This window comes from Pongo abelii, chromosome 14 (assembly GCF_028885655.2).
Source record: "Pongo abelii isolate AG06213 chromosome 14, NHGRI_mPonAbe1-v2.0_pri, whole genome shotgun sequence".
Lineage (NCBI taxonomy): Eukaryota > Metazoa > Chordata > Mammalia > Primates > Hominidae > Pongo > Pongo abelii.
This window is the reverse complement of record NC_071999.2, coordinates 75721569-75746698: the sequence shown is the minus strand read 5'-3', so window position 1 is coordinate 75746698 and position 25130 is coordinate 75721569. Positions and strand designations below refer to the sequence as shown.

The 25130-nt window shown below is 35.4% G+C and overlaps 1 protein-coding gene and 1 long non-coding RNA gene across 3 annotated transcripts in view; one reads left to right on the top strand and one right to left on the bottom strand.

Moving 5' to 3' along the window:
* LOC134759898 (uncharacterized) overlaps nt 1–6443 on the bottom strand; it is a 41868-nt gene extending 35425 nt beyond the window's left edge. Inside the window, exon 1 of one of the 2 annotated variants that reach the window (XR_010136798.1) lies at nt 5781–6443. This is a non-coding gene — a long non-coding RNA (uncharacterized LOC134759898). The remainder of the gene's footprint in view (nt 1–5780) is intronic. The other variant, XR_010136799.1, reaches the window with a different exon arrangement.
* KLHL1 (kelch like family member 1) overlaps nt 5816–25130 on the top strand; it is a 423432-nt gene continuing 404117 nt past the window's right edge. Inside the window, exon 1 of the mRNA XM_024230886.3 lies at nt 5816–7066. Within this exon, the coding sequence (XP_024086654.2) occupies nt 6570–7066 (497 nt within the window). The 5' untranslated portion in view covers nt 5816–6569. The remainder of the gene's footprint in view (nt 7067–25130) is intronic.

The window sequence follows — 25130 nt, the reverse complement described above, 5'->3', positions numbered from 1 at the left end:
ATATTATTTTGGACTGGTGAGCCAAAAACATCCTGACTGGGTGTAAAACTCAGGAAAATATATTAAGTGTCAAGTTGTGATTTTCAAATTAGATTTTGGAAGCCAATTTACTTCTAGTAATAATGTTTCAAAGTAATTTGATTTCTTAGAATAGTCTTCCCAATACTCTGAATATATAATTTATTTGAAATAAAAATCACAGTACTATTTCTAAAACAGATTAACTGAAAAATGTTGTTTTGGGGTGTTATAACTTCACATATTACTTACACATAAACTTGTGGAAAAAAGAGCATTTGAAAGCTATTTGTAATTTATGTTATATCCATAATTAGAATTATGTTGAGACAAACTAGATCTTAGCTTTTAAAGCCATGTATTTTTGTCCTAGATTTTTAAAAGATCTGGTAATAATGCAGGTGAATGAAAATATAAAGTTTTGGCAAATGTGTCTCAAGATGGAAAGAGAAATGTAGTAACCTGATTGGAGAAAATATTTTAAAGTCTCCAAAAGCCCATGTCTCAAAAGAGACAACAGAAAATAAAATATCCACAAAGTTATGCTATTTTATCTACATTTATATGAATATCTTACACTCCTATAACTTCCAAATCTGTACTTTATAAACTATAATCTTACTATTTTATTTTGATCATACTGATTAAAGTTTCAGGGGACTCACCTTACCCCATAGTGATACAGGCAAATTTCATTGCAATATGCAAAATAATGAAATTAATTTTTCAATACTAGGGAAATCATAACCCTTTGTAAATAAGTATTAGTTAAGCAGTTTTCTTTTTTAAAGATTCTAGTGTTATACAAAATAGGATATCATGCCACCAAATGTGTTTTACTCATTAGAAAATATCCTTGAAATATAATTACATATTAAATGTATATGTATATTACATTTATCTATATCTATATGTCTATATTTATATATTCGTTTTCAATCTATAAATATTTTCATAAAAGAGATAGAAAGTGTTTTAAAAATCACATCATAGGCCAGGCGCTGTGGCTCATGCCTGTAATCCCAGCACTTTGGGAGGCCGAGATGTGAGGATCACAGTGTCAGGAGTTTGAGACCAACCTGGCCAATATGGTGAAACCCTATCTCTACTAAAAATACGAAAATTAGCTGGGTGTGGTGGTGGTGCCTGTAGTCCCAGCTACTTGGGAGGCTGAGGCAGGAGAATCACTTGAATCCAGGAGGTGAAGTTTGCAGTCAGCAGGAATCATGCCACTGCAGTCCAGCCTGGGCGACAGAGCGAGACTCCATCTCAAAAAAAAAAAAAAATATATATATATATATATATATATATATGTGTGTGTGTATATATATATATATATATATATATCATATCATAAGTCCCTCAGCAGTATGATTAACCAGACAGGACCCAGCATAAAAGTGAAAATAATGAATGTTCATAAACCACTGTCAATGTTCTGCACAGAATTTTGGGAAATAAAAAGACACACAAATAAAACCTGGCTCATCATTAATAGAAATTCACTATTTTAATGACATTTTGAATTCACATACTAATGAAATTAACTCAGCAATTTATATAAGAATTCCTCAACTATACAAATGTATTGCCAGATCTAAATCAAATGGTCAAATAAATCAAGGAGGTTGAGTGGATTTAAAAGGCCCCTGGGGATCAATGAATACCTACAAATGTTTATTAAGCAGTCACTTAATTGCCACTTAAGTAAACTATAACTATACTGTAATGAAGATTAATAGACGCTGAATGGTTATGTGTATTTTTTTTAAGAGGTAGGAACCCTTGATTATGCATGGGATAACTTAACATTAGTGCTATGCGGTATTATGTTTCAATCATTTTGGGAAAAAAAGTCACTGCAAAACAATTTTTATTTAATGTATACATCAAGAGTTCTATATAATTATTTTAAATGGTATTCTCTAATTTTAAATAATATTTTATATTAATGTATGATATGGTTTGGCTCTGTGTCCCCACCCAAATCTCATGTCCATGTCAAATTATAATCCCCAGTGCTAGAGTAGGATCCTAGTGTGAGGTGATGGAATCATGAGGGTGGACGTCCATCTTTCTGTTCTCATGATAGAACTCTTACGAGATCTGGTTATTTGAAAGTGTGTGGCACCTTTATATTAGTTCTCTCTTCTTCCTGCTCCAGCCATGTAGGACGTGCCTGCTTCCCCTTTGCCTTCTGCCATGATTACAAGGTTCCTCAGGTTTCCCCAGAAGCAGAAGGCTGTACACTCTGCAGAACTATGAGCTGATTAAACTTATTTTCTTTATAAATTACCCAGTCTCAGGAATGTCTTTATAGCAGTGCAAAAATTGACTAATAAAATGTATATCAATACATCTTATTAAAATTAATCAGAGACAAAATCACAGGGGCCATTATAAGGCATGAACTTTCAAATTTGAGCATAATTAGCCATTCAAATGTTTTTGTTGAGTATTATCATGTAGAAGCAAATTTCTAGACATTGTAGAAGGCCTGCCAAAAAGATACAAAAAAAAATTGCTTTTCCTAGAAAAGTATATACATTTAATTGTGTTTGTTTAGAAAATAGTTACTAAAAGTGAGAAGCTTTCAGTCTAGAAAATTCTTGATTTCTGCTATGGTATGAATTTTTGTCCCCTCCAAAATTCATGTTGAAATTTAATCTCTGTTGTGGAATATTGAGAGGGGGGCATTTAGGAGGTGATTGGGTCTTGAGGGCAGAACCTCATGAATTCATGGATTAATGGGTTATCATGGAAGTGGGATTAGTGGCTTTATAAGAAAAGGAAGAGGGACCTGAGATAGCATGCTTAACCTCATTGCCATATGATGCCTGTGTAGCTCCAGGACTCTGCAGAGAGTCCCCACTAGGAAGAAGACCTTCACCGGATGCAGCCCCTAGACCTTAGACTTCTCAGCCTCCATAACTATAATAAATAAATTCCTTTTCTTTATAAGTTACCCACCTTCAGGTTTTCTATTACAAGTAACAGATAATGGACTAAAACAGATCCAAAGCCAATTTTGCTTATTGTTTAAATATTTGAGTTGTAGAAACTTTCAGTGTGATATATTTTACACCCGTGCTTGACTTAATAATTATGCGAAGTTTTTTATTTGTGTATTACAGTAAATACTTGAGCATTCTACAGATTTTCTGTATCCTAATTAACCTTTTTGATTACAGTGTTTCAGGAAACTATGGCAACCATATGGACATTCACGTGAAGGACTCTGATTGATTCAACTGACAGTTCAATTTAATTCAGTAGTGTTAGAATAATTAAATAGTTTCTGTCTTTAAAACAAAGTGTGTTTGTTGGGATTGTTAAAAGCGGTCTTTATTATGTCAATGTCTTCTTGCCTATAAGCTTGGTTATCTTAAATCTTAATTTAATTGACTCACAAGTCAATTATTAATTATGGCTGGTTAAACAGTCCTCTTTTGTGAGTTCTTCCAGCAAGCTGCATGGGACCAATTCCTTCATATTTGTTACTAGTTTGCATTGGACCTAAGTGAGCAATCAAAGTTTTTTTATTTTTGAATAATAGATAAATTAATTAGTGCAGTATTTTACAAAGTATATTTTTCAAGGATTTTTATCTAATATGCCAAGTTAAGCCATAATATCCAGCCAAATTATTTTCCTTCCTCCTTTCCTCTCTCTTTCTGTCTTTCCCTTTCTCGCAATCTCTCTCTCTCTCTTTTTTCTCCTTGTCTTCTCATCCTTCTCACTTTCCTCTCATTCTTCCATTTTTTTTCTTATTTTATTATCTCCTTCCTTTTCTACAATACTGTAGTATGGTAACAATCAAGTGAAAATAATATAATCATCTTTGTCAATCATTTCAGTTTAACATAACTTCATGCATAGTTTAATTCTCAAATTCGAAATAGTTTCATTTGATAATTAAGTTGAATTTTATTTAAATATATTCCCAAGAAGAGTGATTTTTCAAACTTATATATTTTATTCAGATTGACAAATATAGAAAGGTACCTATATTTACATAATATTCTCTGACAGTGCTTTAAACATACTGTTACTACAAGACTAACAAATAGGCTTTATTCATCATCTGCTAAATGTGACAATATTTTTAATTCATGTTCCTTTATACCACAAATTAATGTTACATCTCCTTTGGGTCATATAAAATATTGTCCTTTAAGCATATAACGTTTAACTGTGGAATATTCTTATTAGTATTGCAGAGAAAAAGGAACTGCAAAATTAAATTTTAGAATAACATTTTATATTACAGTTTTTGAATGGTGAATGAAAAATATAGATACAGAGACTTGACTTATGTTATTTTATATTATTTTAAATAAATCAAGTGATATAATTCATGAAGCACTAATTTCTATATAAATTAATTACATGCACTTCAACTTTCAACATTACTTCTGATGGAAAATTTCCTCTGTCCTGTTTGTGATGTGTAATTTCATAAACTATTTTCTTCCCTAAGGGAAATGCTTACTTGATTCCATTGTTGGATAAAAATGATCTGTCACCATTGTTGGCTTTAAAGGGTTTTTTGCTTAATAAACAAAAAACAAACAAAAATCACTGAATACTGAGAGAAGAATCAAGGCACAAGGGATTGCAGTCCAGCTGTTGTGACATAAATCAATATTTTAAAAGCACTATAGTGATTTTTATTCCCCTAAAAATAAGTCTTTTGTGCACTTAATTTCTTATATTATTAAAGTGTCCAACTTTGTCTAAGGACTCCAAATTTAGCTTTGGTTTCTGGTGATGTTTACAGCTCAGCCTTGGGGGTAACTGAGCAGTAGTCTAACTGCGCTTCAGTGGTTGATTCTTATGGTCTGTTGGGGGTTACTGAAACTGTGAATTTCATGAACGGACAACAACCATATTCCTGGTTGAGTTAGGGAACACATTGCATCTCTGGTCCCTTTGCCTTCAACAAAGACTACCGTGTTCTATTTTAATGGCTCATTAAAGGAAAGGTTAAAACATTCCAAGTAGTCATGTACTGAAAGTGATCGCAATCCTCACCATTCTAAATATAGATATAAGGGAAAAACACATCTTCTTCAAACGCCCACTTGCAAGATAGTAAGTAGCCTTCGGCTATTCTCATTTATTGCCTAAACTCTTCCATGCATAGTATACAATGATTTATGTACTAGAAGGTTATGCCTTGAAATTCTCTTTTATCATTTTATTCCATTCTTGATTTACACTGATAACAGCTTTCATTCCGAGGCTACACACCAAATGCACTGATTTTGCAAAACCCGTTCCCCGTGTTCAGATGCCCATCTTCTACCGTACGCCTCTGGCCCCAGGAGTGAAGCACTGACTGGGTGCCTTAATAGCAGAATCACAATGTAAGTGTCAGGATGGTGGCATCATCACACTTTGACGCCAGCATCCGTTTCTTCTGTGTCTCACTACAGAGAAACTAAGGCTAAAGGTTAAAAGATTCGGTTTATTAAATAAGTCAAGCCATTAACCTGCAACCTGCAAACTGATGGCAGCCTATTAAGTTTACACTGCCATGATTCATGTGTGGTGTTTACTGATGCAAAGGCATAATGCCTGTTTTCTTTCCTTGTATTGCTACACAGTAATGTAGTGAGGAAGGAGGGTGAAAAAAGGTGACAAGACCCACGCAAGGGGACAATAAGAGCAGCAGTCTCACTTGCATAAAGAAGATTGAAGCCTTCCCTCCCTCCCTCCATCTCTCCGTATAGGCCCCAGTGCACATCTGCGTCACTTACGGGGGAGGAGGAGGCGCTGAGGCAGAGAGAAAATTGTACTGTGAGGACCTTGACAGCTTCACAGGCGGGCTTTTTCTTTTGCCTCCCTATATGCGCTAGAATATCTATTTTTCTCTTTTACAAACTGACTATATAAAACCACCTCTTCTGGCATTGCAGAAAGCAATTGACTTTCTCAGAGCCACCCGGCAGGCTATCAGGGCATCCTCGAAAAGGCCAGGGACAGGGGCGCAGGTGCACCAAGAGATCTGGCGAGGAGTACGCTTCCTCGAGACTTGGGGCTCTTTCTCTCTGCGCTCTCCAGACACTGAACTCTGAGCTGCAAGGACAAGAACGCCACCACCTTCCCTACTAAGGCTCTGCCACAAGCGCATCCCAGTGAGGTGTATCCAGCTGCAGCCGCCTCCGGAGCTTCGGAGCGCTCAGACCTCCCTCCCTCGCTCGTCTCCAGCCTAAGGGTCGTCCCACCTCGCCATAACCACGGGGCTCTCGCGCGGGCATCGAGGATTCCCAGCTTTTGGCGTCCCAGTCCTGCCTCTGCTCCTGCCTGGTGGTGTCCCCACGCCCAGGTCCTGTGGACCCGACCGCGGCTGAAACGCGCGGCTTTGCCGTCTGCGCTCCAGCCTTCGCCTGGCAGGGCGCGCAGCCCGCCTCGCGTCTTCTGGCTCTAGGGGTGCAGAGGGCGCATCCCTCCTCGTCCTCCGCCCCCGTGTCCCACTGTCCTCCCCCACCTGCTGACCAGCCTACTCCTGCGTGAGCTGCCAGCCTTTTGCCTTCTGTGCGTAAATCATGTCAGGCTCTGGGCGAAAAGACTTCGATGTGAAGCACATTCTGCGACTCCGCTGGAAACTCTTCAGCCACCCGTCACCGTCCACCGGCGCCCCGGCGGGGGGAGGCTGCCTGCAACAGGACGGCAGTGGCAGCTTTGAGCATTGGGGACCCAGCCAGGGCCGCCTGCTCAAAAGCCAAGAGAGAAGCGGTGTGAGCACTTTCTGGAAGAAGCCTTCCTCCTCTTCCTCTGCGTCGTCCTCCCCGTCCTCTTCCTCCTCTTCCTTCAATCCGCTGAATGGCACCCTGCTTCCAGTTGCCACGAGGCTGCAGCAAGGGGCTCCTGGGCAGGGCACTCAGCAGCCAGCCAGGACTCTCTTCTACGTGGAGTCCCTAGAGGAGGAGGTGGTGCCAGGCATGGACTTTCCTGGACCACACGAAAAAGGGCTGGTTCTGCAAGAGCTCAAAGTGGAGCCAGACAACTCGAGCCAGGCAACAGGTGAAGGATGTGGACACAGGTACAGTAAGTCCCCATGGGGCTTCCAAGCATCTCTCAATTTCCACTCATTTCACCGCGTGTGCTCATGTGGCTACTAAGTCTAAAACGTTTCAGGTTGAAAATGTGGGTTAAGAGATGCCACCCTGGTTTTGATTACTCAAGTTCTAATTTCATTACAAGTTTGCTCATTAATTTCTATTGGTTCAGACACATCACTTTTCTTTTTGGAAGTTTTCAAAGTTGTAGCCACCAATTGAACTTACATGCATTTTTGTAAGTCTTCAAGTGGAATGGTTCTCATATTCCTGAGATTATGGTGTTCTTCTGTCATCTACCGTCATTAAATTATATCAGTTGTTCCATTATCTGAAGGTGAAATTTTGCTTTACACATCATCAGAATGGATCTCATATATTGGCCTAGTAACTGACTTAGCACATTATCTAAGGTCTCTGTGGTTTGAATCTATTCCAGGAGTAATGAGGTGGACAAAATGAGGCCACCGGACAGCAACATTATTTTACCTCTCTTTTTGCTCCTGAAATGCAGTCGTCTTATTCTCTGTCCCAACTTCTCTTCTGGGCCTTTTATTTTGTGTTCACTCTTGCCTTGTTCAGAGTAAGTCTTTGAATTAAACTGTCGTGGAATCCCTTTGCATTTAGTTGTTGTGATTTGTTGGCTCAGTATTGAAATTTTGTCTCCTTGGTAAGCAGCTCAATATTTATTTCTAGTTTATTTCTAATATTATGCTTCTTTGTGTAGAGTTCTGCTACTTTAAAGACTTACAGAAAATCATTCATAGACATAAAACTCCCGAGTTTTACATTTTGAGAGAATTGACTCATTACTATTCTAAACCACATCATTACTGGTTTTGGAATACAGTCAGGATATGAAATGATTTGCATTTAGATTCATGTGATACCAGAATACATTATTAAAGAAGAACTACAGGAGAAATATAGGAAAATGATAATGAATATATTAAGAAATTTTAATTACTACATAGTAACAAATTAGTAACAGAAGCATCTTTTTTAAACTTTTGGTTGATTGAATCAGTTTCTTATAAATTTGATTAAGTACCAAAAAGAATAGACAAAATTATATATGTATAACCTATATGTGTATACATATGTGTGTATATATATATGTGCTCCCTAATTATGCTGATATATGTGGTTATAGATTTAAAAATATCCTTAAAATTTTTCAATTATATGCATTATATATATTTTAATTTTAATTTTCAGAGATTGAGCATATTCTAATGTTATATTAAGACATGTACTATAATGTAAGATAATTTTAATGAGGGAGAAGTATAATCTGGAATTATCAATTGTGTCAATGGTTTTTCCATATATAGGAGACCTAAATATAAGTTTATCTATTATTCCATTAAGTGAAATATTTCATGAAAAAGAATTATAACATTAGGTACTATGAATACTATGAAGTTATTAAATGTTTTTAAAAGTTATTTAATATGCTAGTTACCTACAATTTTATAATTTAAAATATCAAATTTACTGAAATTTGTATACCCTTTTGTTGAGTAAATATAAACACTTTTTGGGAGGAATTATCCAGAAACATTAAGCAATTCACCTTACATATTTAAAAGGAAACTAGGTTAAGTATTTATCAATTACTATTTTATTAAAACTGATAGTTTTGAGACTCTAACAGCTCCGGAAGAAATTTAAACATTATGTGTGTTTGTCAATTTTTAAATTCTTTGAATAAGCTCCTAGAAATATTAATGTTTCATATTTTCTTAAAGTTTACTTTCTACCAAGTACATTTTAAAATAAAAAAGGCATATTCACCATTAGTAGTTTATAAAGACTTTCACGTGATTTGGAATTTTGAAAACATTAATGGAGTAGTGACTTAAGAAATTATAATAAATTAAGACTAATAACAGAACAAACAGCTTAGTTAGGAAAAAAAACCAGACTTAACAAGTTTCTTTCTTTTGAAAATAGTTTATTATTTTTATTCACAAAGAGTTGTGAGTGATAAGAATTCCTAAATTAACCCATCTACCAACCAAAATCATCTTTATTGTTGGAATCAAATTATCTTATGAGATTAGGCATGTGTAAACTATTGAAAATCAGGTCCAATTTTATTTTTAGTCTAGTTTCTTACTAGGCAAATCAGTTAGCACTGTATGTATTTGATGGATTTATATGTTCTTAAACTTTCATAGAGAATTGGTTCTGTGCTCATGATTGATTGAAAACCACACTAGTAAAACTAGCAGTTAATCATTATCGGTATATAATATTTTAATATGCAGTAAAAGTAGGAGTCACTGCCCAGAAAAGACAGCATTTCCAAAGTAAAATACTGAATGGAAATTTTATTATGCTTTAGAAATATATGCAACATCATGAGTAATGTGGATTTCATTTTTTTCTGTGACAGCACATCCAGAAAAGCTACATAGTGTTTATGATGATCAGTGACTACACAAACTATATGAACGCTGTATGACAATTTTTATCACTTAGGTCATTATTATATCACCAAACAATGATGTCATATTTAATAATGAGCGTTGTGTTTTATAAATTCTGACTTTTCTGCTAAATTAATCCTTACATATAAAACATGAGTTAGCCCTTTCTCTGACATTATCTTTATTCATTTTATTGATCTTCTCTTTATTCATTTCGTTTTATACTAGTTAGAACATTGCTTTAGACAAGTATGACTAGCTCAGTTGAGTAAACTGGTTAGAACAGCAGATAGAGGACATTTGGGGAAAGTTGCTCACAATCTCAGAATTCTGGAAAGGTCAAATTATCATAGACTTGAAACATAAAGGTAGTGGGAAATATTGTGGCAAACCAATTTAGGGCCAAAACCCGACCTTTTTCTTACCTTACTAAATTAAATGTTCACTGCCTGCATTCCACTCTAAATAAATCTCAGTGCTCTATTACCTTGACCACATAAACATTACTTTTTCTATAATAGTTCACTGGCCTATTAATCATTAATTTCTCTACTTCCCTGTCTAAATATACATTAGAAAGTATATGATTTCCTGGATATTCAGATAACCATATATTTTTGTTGTGGATATTTCTGCCCAAGATTCCATATGTAGTAAACTAAAACACGAAAGAGCAATATTTATATTCTTGCATTTTATAGTGATGTGAGTGGGAGAAGACATGTCATGTTTTAACTGCTTGCTTTTTTAGATTCTGAATTCTTACAGAGTGCAGTCATTTTATCCCATGGTTTTAGCTACCATCCATAAACTGTCTTTTCAGATTTGCATCTCTAAATCTAGCCCTCCTCTCTCCTGAACTGTAGTCTTACATAGCCACCTCTCTTCTTGACCTCTTTGATAGATATCATAGAGTCCATTCAAATATAACATGTACAAAATTGAGCTTCTAATTCTTATTCTGCCTTGCTCAATTTCCTTCTACTGTATTTCAGAGAATGGCTTTCTACGAATTAGTTTGTGCAAGCCAGAATTCCAGGGTCACATTGGTCAATATCTTCTTTCCCCTCAATTTCACTATTCTTTCAAGAATTGCTGCTTTTGCTTAGAAAATCTTTCCTGTGCATGTCCCACATCTCTTCATAGCCATTGTTGGCACCTAACCTAAGCTACGATCTTCTTTCAACTCTAGTTTTGCAACTTCCATCTCTTATCACCTCCCCTCATTATCTTTGCCTCCTCAAGTCCATTCTCTACACTGAAGTCAATAAAAATTAAGAATGGTGAACTATTTTTCCACATCCCTCACTCCCTCATTCTCCTTTTTCCCCACCAAAGGACTTCCAACACTCGCTGATCACAGTTTATACTATGGACGCCAACGGATTACAATCTATACCATGGATTACCCGGTTCTGAATGATCTGTCCTTTGTCTGCTACGTAGGCCATTCACTTACCAACCTTCCCCTTACCCTCTGTTTTCCAGACTTAATATCCTTCCCTATAATTTTTCACTGCCTCTGGAACTCACAAAGTTGTTTTCCTTCTTTGCATAGAGACTATCCTTTCCTTAACTGCTCCCTTCCTGAGTTCATCCCTATTCATCACAGAGATGTCATGCATAAACGTGCTGTACCTTTCCCAGGAAAGGAGTTCTTGATCACCCAAACAAATTCATATCCTGTGTTTTGTCTTCTTAGAGTAACTGTTCTCTACTTTTTAAAAAATTTCTTATTGAAGCTTGTAACCATATATTAATACCTGTGTTGATATTTAAACACTTTGAGAGTTTAAAACATCATACCATAACAGTTGAGCTAGCAATGTCATAGTATGATCTATAATACCAGAGTTAATGAAACTAGATAGAAAATGCTTGCAGCATGTGACAAGTCTCCATTAGACAGAGCTTTATCTAGGCTTTAATATTTTCAAGTTTAATTAGCTAGAAAATAGTTACATACAGCATCATTATTCTGACATGTAACCTTGCAACTAACATTATTTAATAATCTTACAATATTTTTCACAAGGATACCTAGCCTATTAAAATTGAAAAAAAAACCAGAAAGGAAATCAAACACTAGGCCCTCTTTAAACTAATGCTCTGAATGTTTTTTGAATTTTTAAGTACGATTTTTGAAGAACAATATCAGGGGAACTCTTCAGAGTTTTTACATCACCAACATGTTTGAAAGGCTAATTCCATCTTAAGGAGACCACCTTGCCTTGTAGTTTGCAATTGTGATAGTAAAATACATATAGACTGTGATACTTAAAGAAAAGCTTATTTCTGAACAGAACTAAAACAGAAAATTTATATCTGCTTATACTCTGAATAAAACTCAAGAAAGTATAGATTCTACATAAACAGGTCCAAGATTACATTGCAGGCTGAGATGAAAAGGGGTGCTGGATGAGATACAACTAGACTATTCTTATTTAGCTAATTGTTGCTTAAATAATTCAAATTAAGTTTTACCTTCATTCAGATTAGGCGATGTTAGACAGCTGGTTCTTTTCTTTACTGTTTATTACAGAAGATATTCTAAACTGAAAATCTGCTAAACACATATTTCTCCTACCTTGCACCTGAAGACAAATTATACTGCACAAAGAAAAGAAGTTTTCCTCTGCTTTGAGGATTTGTTTTTGTTGTTTCAATTTTATTTATTTTAAAATCTATTCTTGATATAGCAAATGCCTTATACGACTCACATTTGTAAGATTTTCCTTGTTAAGTACAAACTCTTGCCAACTCTCAAAATGGAATGGTTGCAAAATGTCATGTTAAGATTTTTACTAAAGATAGTGGGGGAAAGTTCTCAAAGTCCCGTAATGTGTGCTAATTACCGCAGAACTGAGCCATGATATTGGATGTGCCTTTAAAGTTACAACTCACTTAAGTATTTTTCCTCCAATAACCTCCTTTACATTGGATCATGGATTCATTTTATACAGCATTTGGAGCAGAATCTAATCTAGCTTCAAATCACCTTGGAGTCAGCTATGAGCTGTGGAATCTAGATTATACTCTTGATGTTCTTTCTAGGAGCCCTCTGTTGGTGATTTCTTCCTTTTTTCTTGCTACTATCTTTTGCTGAGAAGATTCCCTCTATGCTTTCCCTGCAATAGGAGGTAGCCAGCCATGTTGTGATTTTTCTCCTTTAAGACTATCTGGAAACACTCACAAAATAGTGTCATATTTTTAAGGGATATTACTTCTGGCAGCAAAAAGAAAAAAGAGAAAATGACATGATATTTTTGAAAAGTCAAAAATTGCTAAGATTTCTTTAAAAAAAAACAGCTAACTTTAAAAAATATTCCTGACAAGCTCAAAGAACTCGATAGGAAAAAATAAAAGACAAGTAAAACAAACTTCTGTTGCCAGAAGTAATATTAATAATCAAATTAATCTAACTTAAAATGGGCAAAGATATCAATAGACATTTTCAAAAGAAGACATACAAATGGCCAAAAGGTATATGTGAAAATGCTCACCATCATTAATCATCAGAGAAATAGAAATCAAAGCTATGATGAGATATAATCTCACCCCAGTTAAAGTGACATTTATTAAAGAGACAGGAAATAGGGGATGCTGGCGAGGATGCGGAGAAAGGGGAGCCCTCATATGCTGTTTGTGGGAATGTAAATTAGTACAACCACTTTGAAGAACAGTATGGAGGTTCCTCAGAAAACCAAAAATAGAACTACCGTATAATCCAGCAATCCCTCTACTGGGTATATATGCAAAAGGAAAGAAAGCAGTTTATTGAAGAAACATCTGCTCTCCTGTGTTTATTGCAGCACAATTAACAATAGCTAAAATATGGAATCAACGTAAGTGTTGATTACTGGACAAATGGATAAAAAATGTGGTACAAATATGCAATAAAGCATTATTTGGTTATATAAACGAATGAAATCATGTTAATTGCAACAACATGGGTGGAACTGGATGGCCTTATGTTAAGTGAAATAAGCCAGACACAGAAAGACAAATATTGTTTGTTCTCACCCATATCTGGGAACTAAAAAAAAACTGAACTCATGGAGATAGAGTGTATAATGATGGTTACCAGCATCTGGAAAGAGTATTAGAGAGTGTGGTGGGCGGGGTGGAGAGAGAAGGGACAGTTATTCGATACAAAAATACAGTTAGATAGAAGGAATAAGATGTTGTGTTAAATAGCACAATGGGATGACTATAGTTAATAATTTATTGTTCATCTCCAAATAACTAAAAGAGTGGAATTGGAATGTTTCTAACACAAATAAATGATAAATGCTTAATGTAATAAATATCTCAATTACCCTGATTTGATCATTACATATTATATGCTTGTATTAAAGTATTATATGTACCTCATAAATATGTACAACTGTCATGTATCCATAACAATTTAACATAAAAACTTAAATGTTCTTGCCAGAACTGACTTCATGGGCAAGCAATTGGCCCAGTCTCACTGCCAGGGACATAGATGAACCCACACTTGGTTTAATCCTCTAGTGTGTCATTTTTGAAACTCTTAATGATATTAAATAAGATTCCATGTAATTTTATTTTCCAATAGGTTCCACAATTATGTAGTCAATTCCTGATAGTCCTAAGAATCTAAATAGAACAAATTTCTCTCTTGCATATCATTACATTTCCTCTTGAAAACTCTGCCAATCACTGTAAAACATTTTATTCTGGAAGTGGTGCAAAAGCCTCTTTTATAGAGGGTCTCAAAATCCCATGACTTTCCCAAATTTCACTTAGATCTATAACTGATACCATTGATTTTGCTGGGTAGATCAATGACTGAAGCAATACCCAGTATTTGGAGCAGAAATTGTGCTTTTAATCACTCTTCAGACTGTATAAATCAATTCTATGATGGAGGAGCTACAACAGTAGCTGTAAAAAGAGAGATACCCAGGCTCAAACATAAGGAAGAAACTACTTTTTGGTAGCAATGGAGCCTGGGTATAGGAGATAGCCATTGGTATTTATTCTACTGGCTACTTTCTCACTTCTCTTGTCATTAATTTCCTTCACTAGCTTAGGTTTTAGGCAAGTTGAAAGACAGGGATGATTCTTAGCCTATCTGGAGAGGATGAGAGGAAACACAGGTAGGTAGAAAAAAGGCTGATAGTGATGGAATTGCAATGGAGTGGCAGTGGGAAGATGTGATGGGTATCAATAGAATGTCTTAGAATCACTGGGCCAGCTAAGGACGCCACATTGAAATTGCCACGAAAGCATTGAAGTTCTGTAATCTTCTCCTAAGTAGATCAAAGCACATCCAAAGTAAAATGGCTCCTCTTGCTTTAGTTGGAGATATGCAATGTGGTGGTTTACAGATTAATTCTGTGCTCTTCTAAGTATAATCTACCCAAAAGCTTACCAACTACTTGAAAGAAAAGGAATTTTTTATTTTAGGCTACATGAGACTACATAATTTTATGAGACACACTTTTTGCTTTTTCCCAAGCAGCCTTCCTTTTCAAAATTCAATCCAGTCATCAATGATTGAGCCAATATATTCATATATATATATATATATATATATATATATAAAGACGATTGCATTCTATTTGTTTTATGTGAATTTTATTTTTTAATTTTAATTTTTATCTTGTTTCTGAGAGATGGGGTCTCACTCTCTCATGCAGACTGGAGTGCAGTGGTGTGATCCTAGTTCACTGCAGCCTCGAACTCCTGAGCTCAAGTTATCCTCCCACCTCAGCCGAGTAGCTGCGAGTACAGGTGTATGCTGCCACATCTGGCTTACATACATTTTAGATGTTTCTAGATGCTTTAAGACTTAACTCTTCACCTCTGGTAAGAGGGTACTTTTCACATAATATCTTGTTTGAAGAATCTAACTTTCTTGTGTTAAAAAGAACTACTGGTAAGTTAAAGCAATCTTAGTTTTCATGATTGGTTAAATTAAACATAGCCCTTTACTATATACTACTTTTAGTAAATATATCATTTTATAATCAAATTTATATTATCCTAAAATGATATCATCAAGAAATTCTTCTTACTTGGTTAATTATTCAAACATGTTAATTAACTTTATATGCATATGATCTTGATAAAGTGTATAAGACAGTTCACAGTAAAACTGCAGTTCTAATTGCCAAATGGATTTAAAACTAAGGTTCATACTCCATTTCTCAATCTCCTGGAGATGAGCCATCCATCTGTGGCACAGGTCTTTACATATGATGTAGTTGGTTCAAAATACCATGAGAAAACAAAGTCATAAAATACTTTGTCAAAACAAATGTCAAATACAAACAAATTTAGAGAAAAAAATAATTTGCCAAATTAAGTAATATCCCCCCATATACACAATTTATGTGTCAAAATATTTCTATAAATATATTTTTCTTAGGAAGATACTTCAAGACATCAAGAGAAAGATAATGGAAAAATAGAATATGGTATTTTTTCTTTCTCTAACTAAAGTGCTTAGGAATTACATAGATTTTGTTACTACTATTTTATTACTATTAAAAATGTATTACTCTTTTATTACTATTTTGTTACTACTATTTCCTTTCTCTGTCTCTAACTAAGAGTCTTTCGTTACCTAAAAGTACTTCAGAGATGGCCAATCTGGTTTGGTCTTTGAAGGTATGTATCAGAGGAGGTACGAAATCTTGCAAATGGGCATCTTGGAGAAAGACAAAGTCCACTCCACTATGATGATGGGTTCTTGATTCTCCTATTTCCCTCACTTCATCTTGCCTTTATTGCCTTCCCCTTTTCTCTCTTCCCTTGTCCTCCAATCGTATTTTCACTTCTTCTAAGGTATTCAATTCTAGACAATCACATAATTACATAATAGAGCATCATATAGCTTATTTTCATGTTATAAGGTTAAATAATTATAAATGCTGAAATAAAAGTGGAAATCATTAATGCTATTCAATATCTTTAAAAATAAAATCATAATTTATTATTTAAAATTATATTGTATTTAAAATTTATACATTTTGGATATAAAGTTTCATCAATATTATTCTACATTAAAAATTATCCTGTGATGATGCAATTATTTCATGGTTGCACTGTTCAATACTGTGGATTCTAGCTGTGAGTGATAATCAAGCACTTAAAGCGTGGCTACTCCTCTGAGGAACTAAATTTTGAAATTTGTTTAATTTTAAATATTCTAAATATAAGTGAAAACAACCACATGTAGACAGTTGCAGCCATGTTTCACAATCACACTCCTATACTGTAAAACATGAGCAATTTCTCTTTGTTTTTAGTATAACATCATGATCAAATTAAGAAAGTAATAACTTAGCTCATAAAACTAATTACAGGTATAATTGTGAAGTTTTATATGTATATATAATCCATTGAATGCTTTACGTTCTACAAATCATTATAATATCAAGCGCTATTTTTCATTAATTAAACTTTGTATCTAATAATATAAAAGCTGTGTGCTATAAAGTATAAGCAAAAATATTACTTTTGTTATGAAATATATGCTTTTAACTTCATTGCTATACCTAAGCAAAGATGACAGAGTTTAATATATTATTTTAAAGAGAGAGTAAGGCTTTGGGAATGCATAGAGCAGTGAATCAAACATTCTAAATGGAGTAAGCAACATGAACAAAGTCATATAGGTAGAATTCAGTGTAGAAGAGATGAGTGACAGCTGACAATAAAAATAGTAGATTTGGGTGGTACAATAGTTTAGAAAGTTGTATTCATTTTTTACTGCTACATACCCAGTTACTATAAAATTTGTGGCTTAAATCAACAAACACATTATTTCTATTTCCATGAGCAAGGAGTTGCGTCCTCTGCTCAATAGCATAGGCTGAAATCAAGGTGCCAGCTGGTTTATTTCTCATCTGGTGGAAACTACTTCTAGTCTCACTCAGATTATTGACAAAATTCATTTCCCTGGTGGCTGTATGACTGAAGGTCTGGCTTCTTATTGGCTCTCACCTGGAAGCTGGATTTAGAGGCACCAGAAATATATAGGTAGATGTTCCCCACCACACCCTGCTGCCGGGCAGAAGATAAGAAGATTCTTCTCTAGAGGAAGTGAACAGTTGCAAAAAATTGATCTACACATCCATGTGAAAAATTTCAGAATGAAAGTCTATGAAAACTGAAGAGTTTTAATTTTATGAAAGTTAGCTCTAAGATAGTTTAGGGGGCACTTACAGAGCTTACTTGTAGAAGTAGAATGTAGAATTAAACTCAGCCATTTTTTCAAAACCAGCAGTCTCCTGGAACTGGTGGTCCAAAAGACAAGATAAATAAAAATGAAAAAGGTTCTAACATGTAAAATTGATGTACTCCTGAAGCAGATTGATGAATTCGGATTTGAAGGAACGGTAGAAGAAGGCCAGGGAATGATGAAATTAGTTGGACTGTTGAGAGAGTGAATTTTAGATCCACAAACTTCACAATTGAAAATTTTGCTGCCCAAGAAAAATAAATGAAAATTTGTGATGTGGATGGACTCTTTTAGAGAGTAGGAGATGGCCGGTCCCAGGTAGATGACTATTTGCTGAGAGAACAACACATGAGTTACGTAGAATTAAAGCTACTGGTGAAGAAACAAAAGTTAAGAAAAACAATCGAAAAGACTGATCATAAGAAGAATTGTAAAAAGAAGGAACAAGTTGAAAAAGAAAAGAGAGGTGGAGAAAGGGAAGTAAGATAAAAAGAAAGGGTTCAAGATAGAGAAAGAAGACAGTGACAAAAGCATTGACAAAGTAGGTAGACAATCCAAACTTGTGAATGAAGATGAACCAGCTCCCAAACCCCAAAAGATCACAAGATAGAGAAAAAAAAGCTGAAGCAGAAGTAGAGACAAATAAAGGAGAAGCATGATAGAAAACAGAGTACTCTTATTCAGGATCAAAGAAGATAAAAAAGCTGAGGTTGAAAGTCATAAGCACGGGAATAAAACTTGGATCAGAGAATAAGATAGAAAATCCAAGTAAAAATAAAAGGTGATCTGATGACAGAAAGAGAGAGAAAGGAAGGAGTAGTATGAAGTCCAGCAGTCAAGGAGAGGACTGTGATTACACATAACACCAAAGTTCATGATATTATATTTCTTTTTTTTATTATTATACTTTAAGTTCTAGGGTACATGTGCACAATGTGCTGGTTACATATGTATACATGTGTCATGTTGGTGTGCTGCACCCAGTAACTTGTCATTTAACATTAGGTATATCTCCGAATGCTATCCCTCCCCGCTTCCCCCACCCCACAACAGGCCCCGGTGTGTGATGTTCCCCTTCCTGTGTCCATGTGTTATCATTGTTCAATTCCCACCTATGAGTGAGAACATGCAGTGTTTGGTTTTTTGTCCTTGTGGTAGTTTGCTGAGAATGATGGTTTCCAGCTTTATCCATGTCCCTACAAAGGACATGAACTCATCATTTTTTACGGCTGCATAGTATTCCAGGTTTTTCCATCATATTGATTATTTTTAATTTCTATAGCTATGGTTTACTAAATTTAATAGAAGGTTGTCACAAGCTGCAGTCGAAAGTTGTATTCTACCTTAACCTTGATATTCCATTTATTCAACATGGATGTTTCCCAGTAATCTCCTTGGTTTGCTTAAGTTGTAGTTATGTGATTGCTTTATAATACTATCCACGATGCAGTTCTGACTTGGGAGGAAATAGTTTTAGATCTTCTTTCTGTGCCTTGCACAAAGACCTTTCTGACTTCTGCTCCCTATGTCATTGTGAGAAAAGGATTATAGCCAGCTTTAAATTGTGTGCCTCACATCTGTCAACGAAAGCAAGAGAAAGAGCAGAGGATAATGACCTGTCAATCAATAATACTCTTAACTTCTCTGTTTTTTTTTTCAATAAAAATTGAATATGATATTTTTCTGAGTTAGCTTTAAGAGAGGCTTATAGATTTGGATATCTACACCTTTGTACTTTTGTAGAGTGTCTTTTTCCCCAAGTCATGTTACTCATTATTAAAAAGCCCTCAAACTCAGTACTTCTATGAAGCCTGTTCTCACTTCAGTAATTTTACTCCTTTGAGCCTCAGAAACACTCACTAGGCAGATCACTAGTTTGGCATTTGTCACATTCTGCTTTTATAATTAGTTACTGTTTGATATGTCTTCTGTATTTAGTTACATTGCCATTTCCTGTGGGTCAGGAGTTTCATTTTGAAACTCTAACATATAAATAGACTTTGTTCACGAATGCATTCAGTAAGTTCTTATTTAGAAATCACAATTCATTTCCCATATAAAAACAAATACAGTTAGGATTCCATGACGATTAATTCTATTATCAATACTGTTGATTAAATGGGCTTTTCAGAGGGGATTAAGCCAGTAAAAATATGAATGGGGTTTATGGGTCAGGCATACCTAGCATTGGTTACTTTAATGTAATACATTACATTTTCAACATGGAGGCATTAGCAATTCCTCTCTCACCATTCCACCAACCCTAGAGTGCTGTCTTAGCTATAAGTAGGAAGTAGAAATATGACTTGTTTCACACTTCTTTTCTACAGTTTACTTCCATAACTTAAAAATTGAGGCAAGTACATGGTCTCCTGTGAAATATACCTAATATTGTTTTTAAAGCCAAAAATATATGTCTTGGAAAATCATGAGTTAAATCTGCAGGACCTAGATTTATGTTAACACTTCAGCACAATGTATAAATTGATAGAATTATACACTTAAATATCTATCTATCCATCGATAAAATTTATATATACATAATATATAATTGCATAAAGAATAAAGAAAATAGATATTAAAGATGTACCTTAGTGTTGTATCACACAAGCTATTTTAACAATCTGGAGGTGTGTATTTGATGTCATTGCCAATAAGATTAAAATTAAATTGGATATGTTGGCCAAGAAATTAGCCAACATGCTTTGAATATTCCTGCTATTAACATTCTCTAAAATAGGCTTTCTATTTTTAATATGCTACCTGTTCTGAGGATCTTCTAGTGACACATTAAAAACAATAACAAAAGGCAAAACAACAACAACAAAAACAAGACAACTGACGGCAACAACAGCGAAACTAATGTTGCCCAAGTATTGTAAAGAAGCATCTGGCATTAGTCAGCGTGAGAAGATGAGAATAGATAAGATGTAGAGAAGCAATTGTAGCTGTAAAGTTCAGGAAAACTGGGAAGTAATAGCAACAGATTCCATTCCCCACCCATTCTTACATTCATTATCAATATGGATTGTGGCCTCCTACGTGTCTCTAGGCTAGCATGCCATAGTTAGTCACTGGCTAGTAAACTGACATGATTACTGCCCTGCTGGGTTTTCTGATTTTCTGGAAGGTACTGATAAGAAACAATAAAATAAATACATGATTTCAAATATAAGAGCCAAACTGCATATGTAAATAGATTTATGAGTCAAGGTTGTTTTCCCAAATAAAAAATACATAAATAGCCCTGATGAGTTTTTTTTTTCTTTTTCTGATGAGTTTTAAGGGAAAAATGTTCTTTTTTATATGTACATGAATATAAAATTATAAATAAGAAAAATGTCTAATATGTTTAAAACTTTAATATTATAGTTTAATGCAAAATGCAAAAGCTCATTTCAAATTGTTTTTTATTTTATTTATTTGTTTGTTTACGAGACAGGGTCTTGCTCTGTTACCCCAGGCTGGAGTGCAGTGGCGTGATTGTAGCTGACTATAACGTCGAACTCCTGGGCTCAAGTGATCCTCTTGCCTCAGCATCCTAAATAGCTGGAGATATAGGCATACACCAATATGCCCAGCTACTTTCAAAAGTTTTTTTTGTAGAGTTGAGGTCTTGTTGCATTGTGCAGGTTGGTCTTGAACTCCTGACCTCAAGCGACCCTCCATCCTCCATCTCCCCAAGTGTTGAAATTACAGGTATGAGCCACCACATCTGGCCTTTTTTTAATATATTTGTATATATTTTGGATAAAATGAATTATCCATTATCAAAGGTCTCCTATGAGTAAGGTATCATTATCATCATCTCCACTTTACACATCTGTTGATTGAGACTCATGGAGGTAAAGTAACTTCTCCAGGCTACATTTACAGAGCATCTGTTTGTTGTTGTTGTTGTTGTTTTATAATACAATTTTGTATTTATCAATCTTACTTCCATAAAGCTGGAAAAAAATCAGCAGAACTGAAAGATCGTGGCACTCATTATTTACTTAGAAGTGTTTGAGCTTCTTTTAAAAAACCTAATTTTGTTTTATTTTAAGTTCTAGCATACATGTGCACGACATGCAGGTTTATTACATAGATAAACATGTGCCACGGTGATTTGCTGCACCTATCAACCCATCACCTAGATATGAAGCCCCCACATGCATTAGCTATTTATCGTGATGCTCTCCCTTCCCTATGCCCCCAACCCCAACAGGCCCCAGTGTGTGTTGTTCCCCTCTCTCTGTCCAAAGAGCATCTATTTGTAATCCTACTTCCTCCTAGAAGGTGGAGGTTCAGAGATAGATAACAGCTATCTTGATTCTTCTTTTGTCCTGTAGTTCCCACATCTTCTCACTAAGAAGTTCAGGGAAGGAGCATCTATTTTATTACTCCATCAGAAGGCCTTGTTTCCAAAAGCTCTGGTTGTTTTTCTCCATCATTTTAAATCCCAGCGGCCCCAGCTCAAAGGATATCTGAAAAGAAACAGCGGACTTTGTGTTTGCTGGGCCAAGACAAAGCATTGGGTTTGGTCATTGGATTTGCAATGCTCTCATCACAACTAAGTTTCTTTCTTTCTTTTTTTTTTTTTTAAGTCATCTTTAAAAATCTTTTCATCTGTGCACAGTGTCTTCCGGGAAAGTTGGAGAATCTCCTTGTGAAACTGCTGTTAATCCTTCAGGCATTGTTCGTATTATAGTTGTAACACATGACTATGCCATTTTTACTACTCTTGGTTGACTGTTAGGTTCTCTGCATGCCTCAGCCTGCCCCAGTGATTATGTATTTTTACCCATTATGTGGTGTGGATGTGGCTGTTTGGACAGTGAATTTGTTATTTTACCCTCAAATTTACTATATTTTTGCATTTCCAATTTTAATATAAATCGTCTAAACATTCACACAATTTACAAAACTAGAAACCTAGGCATCATCCTGAAACCTGGCTTTTCCTATTCCACTAAGAGCTGGTCAGTTACCAGTTGTTTCTTTCACTTATAGTAGTTTCTGTACGTTTTTGCTTCCTTGGTGACAATACTTCAGTGCAAGCCACTCTCACTGGACTGTACGCAAACATTGGTAATTTTCTCTGGTTCTAGTCTTGCCACATATCGGTCCATGATTCACACAAATCATGATTATCTTTCCAGACTCAAAATCAATCATGCCATTCCCCCCCGACCCATATTGCTTTACAAAACTATTTTTGGGCTCCACTCTCATCTCTTGCTATTCCTATAGCTGTATCCTATTCGACACCTGCTGACACTGGTGTTAAAGGGATTCAGGAAAGATGAAGTCAAAATGATATTTATTTCAGCAAAATTTAAGAAAGATATCAAGGTATATTAGCATACTAGTCATCACACTGTAGTTTGCCTACCCGCAGGCACTATGTATAGGAGGTAAGATTTGAAAAAAAAAAGGGCAATCATGAGCTGTGATTAATATGTAGAAAATAAAATAAATATGTCTTGTTTTCTTTTTCTTTTTTCTTTTCTTTTTTTTTTTTTTTTTTGAGACAGAGCTTCCCTCTGTCACCCAGGCTAGAGTGCAATGGCAGGATCTTGGTTTAATACAACCTCCGCCTCCCAGGCTAAAGAGATTCTCCCGCCTTAGCCTTCCAAGTAGCTGGGATTATAGGTGCCCACCACCGCCAGGCTAATTTTTGTATTTTTTGATAGAGATGGAGTTTTCACATGTTGGGCAGGCTGGTCTCAAACTCTTGACTTCAGGTGATCCAAGCACCTAGGCCTCCCAAAGTGCTGGGATTACAGGTGTGAGCCTCCATGCCCGACCAGGTCTATGTTTTTTTTGAAACTTTTTCTTTAACCCTTCATTTCTGGGGCTGAGATAAGAACTTCAGAACATCTCTCTCACAACATAATTGTAATCTACTCTTTTCCTGGCTCCCTGACCCACCATGTTGTTCTTTCTACCCTCTACGTATTTTCTTAACAGAGACTTCTGCCTCTCAGTACGTGGAGACTCCACTGTAGGTACATTTCCATTAGATAAGATGGGAATAGTAATATGGCATCCTACCTGTACTTACATGTATTCCTATTAATGGAAATAATTATGTAAGTTATATAATTTAAAACATATGTAACGAGAAGTAAAGCAAATTTTACTTAGCAATATGAAATGTCTGTCACCATATACATGGACAGACAGGCTCACATAATCCTCTCCATTCAGTGTTCTTTGTTTGTTTGTTTTGTTTGTTTGTTTTTGAGACAAGAGTCTTGCTCTGTTGCCGCGCTGGAGTGCAGTGGTGCGATCTGGGCTCACTGCAACCTCCACCTCCCAGGTTCAAGAGATTCTCTTGCCTCAGCCTCCAGAGTAGCTAGGATTACAGGTGTCTTCCGCCACACCCGGCTAATTTTTGTATTTTTAGTAGAGACAGAGTTTCACCTATTTGGCCAGGCTGATCTCGAACTCCTGACCTCAGGTGATCTGCCAGCCTTGGCCTCCCAAAGTGCTGAGATTACAAGCATGAGCCACTGCACCCAGCCCATTCAGTGTTTGCAAAATGTTGATTAATAATTTTAGGGTGTCTAAATATTGAAAATAGCAATGTAAATATAAAAGAATTAAACATTTAAAGTAAGCACTGTCTTATTCTGTGGCAATCTTTGTTCATCTTTCTTTGACTTACATGTTTCTTTTTCAAGGTAGATTAAATCTCAAAAGTATGCTTAAGTTCGGCTCTGTTAAAGACCATCTGGAAGCTTCATACAGTACTTCGGCTCTTGTAATGATGAAACATCTTTTTAAAATGCAATAAAAATGATGTTCAACTGCTATCACTTCAAGGTCTATAACCTAATTGTATAATAACTCTTTTCCTCACTTCCTGTTCTCTCTCTCTTTGTCTCTCTCTCTTTTTGTTTAGCTTTTCTGTCTGTATTGCTGTCTTTCTTTTTCAAGAGATATGCATACATTCCCACATTCATACATACATGCACATACATATATCCATACACACTCAGATACTTGTCTTTATACACCATATTTATGGTCACATATGGATATATTATTTTAGCATCTTCATTTACCATATTCATATCATCAATGGATGGTATGATTTTGATTTCCACAAACTCAATTCATCCATTAACTGAATTGAACTCTCCTACATTTTATTTCCAAAAAGTACCTGAAGAATTTGCTTCAAAATTCCACATGTTTTAGATCTTGTTTTCTTTTAAGAATATTACATTCATTATAAGAAAACAGAATCTGTGAACAAAAATATTTTTGGTATTCTTTAGAATTTTAATTATGGTTTGAAGTGGCTATAGAAAATAAGAAATAGACGGCTGGGCGTGGTGGCTCACGCCTGTAATTCCAGCATTTTGGGAGGCCAAGGCGGGTGGATCACGAGGTCAGGATATCGAG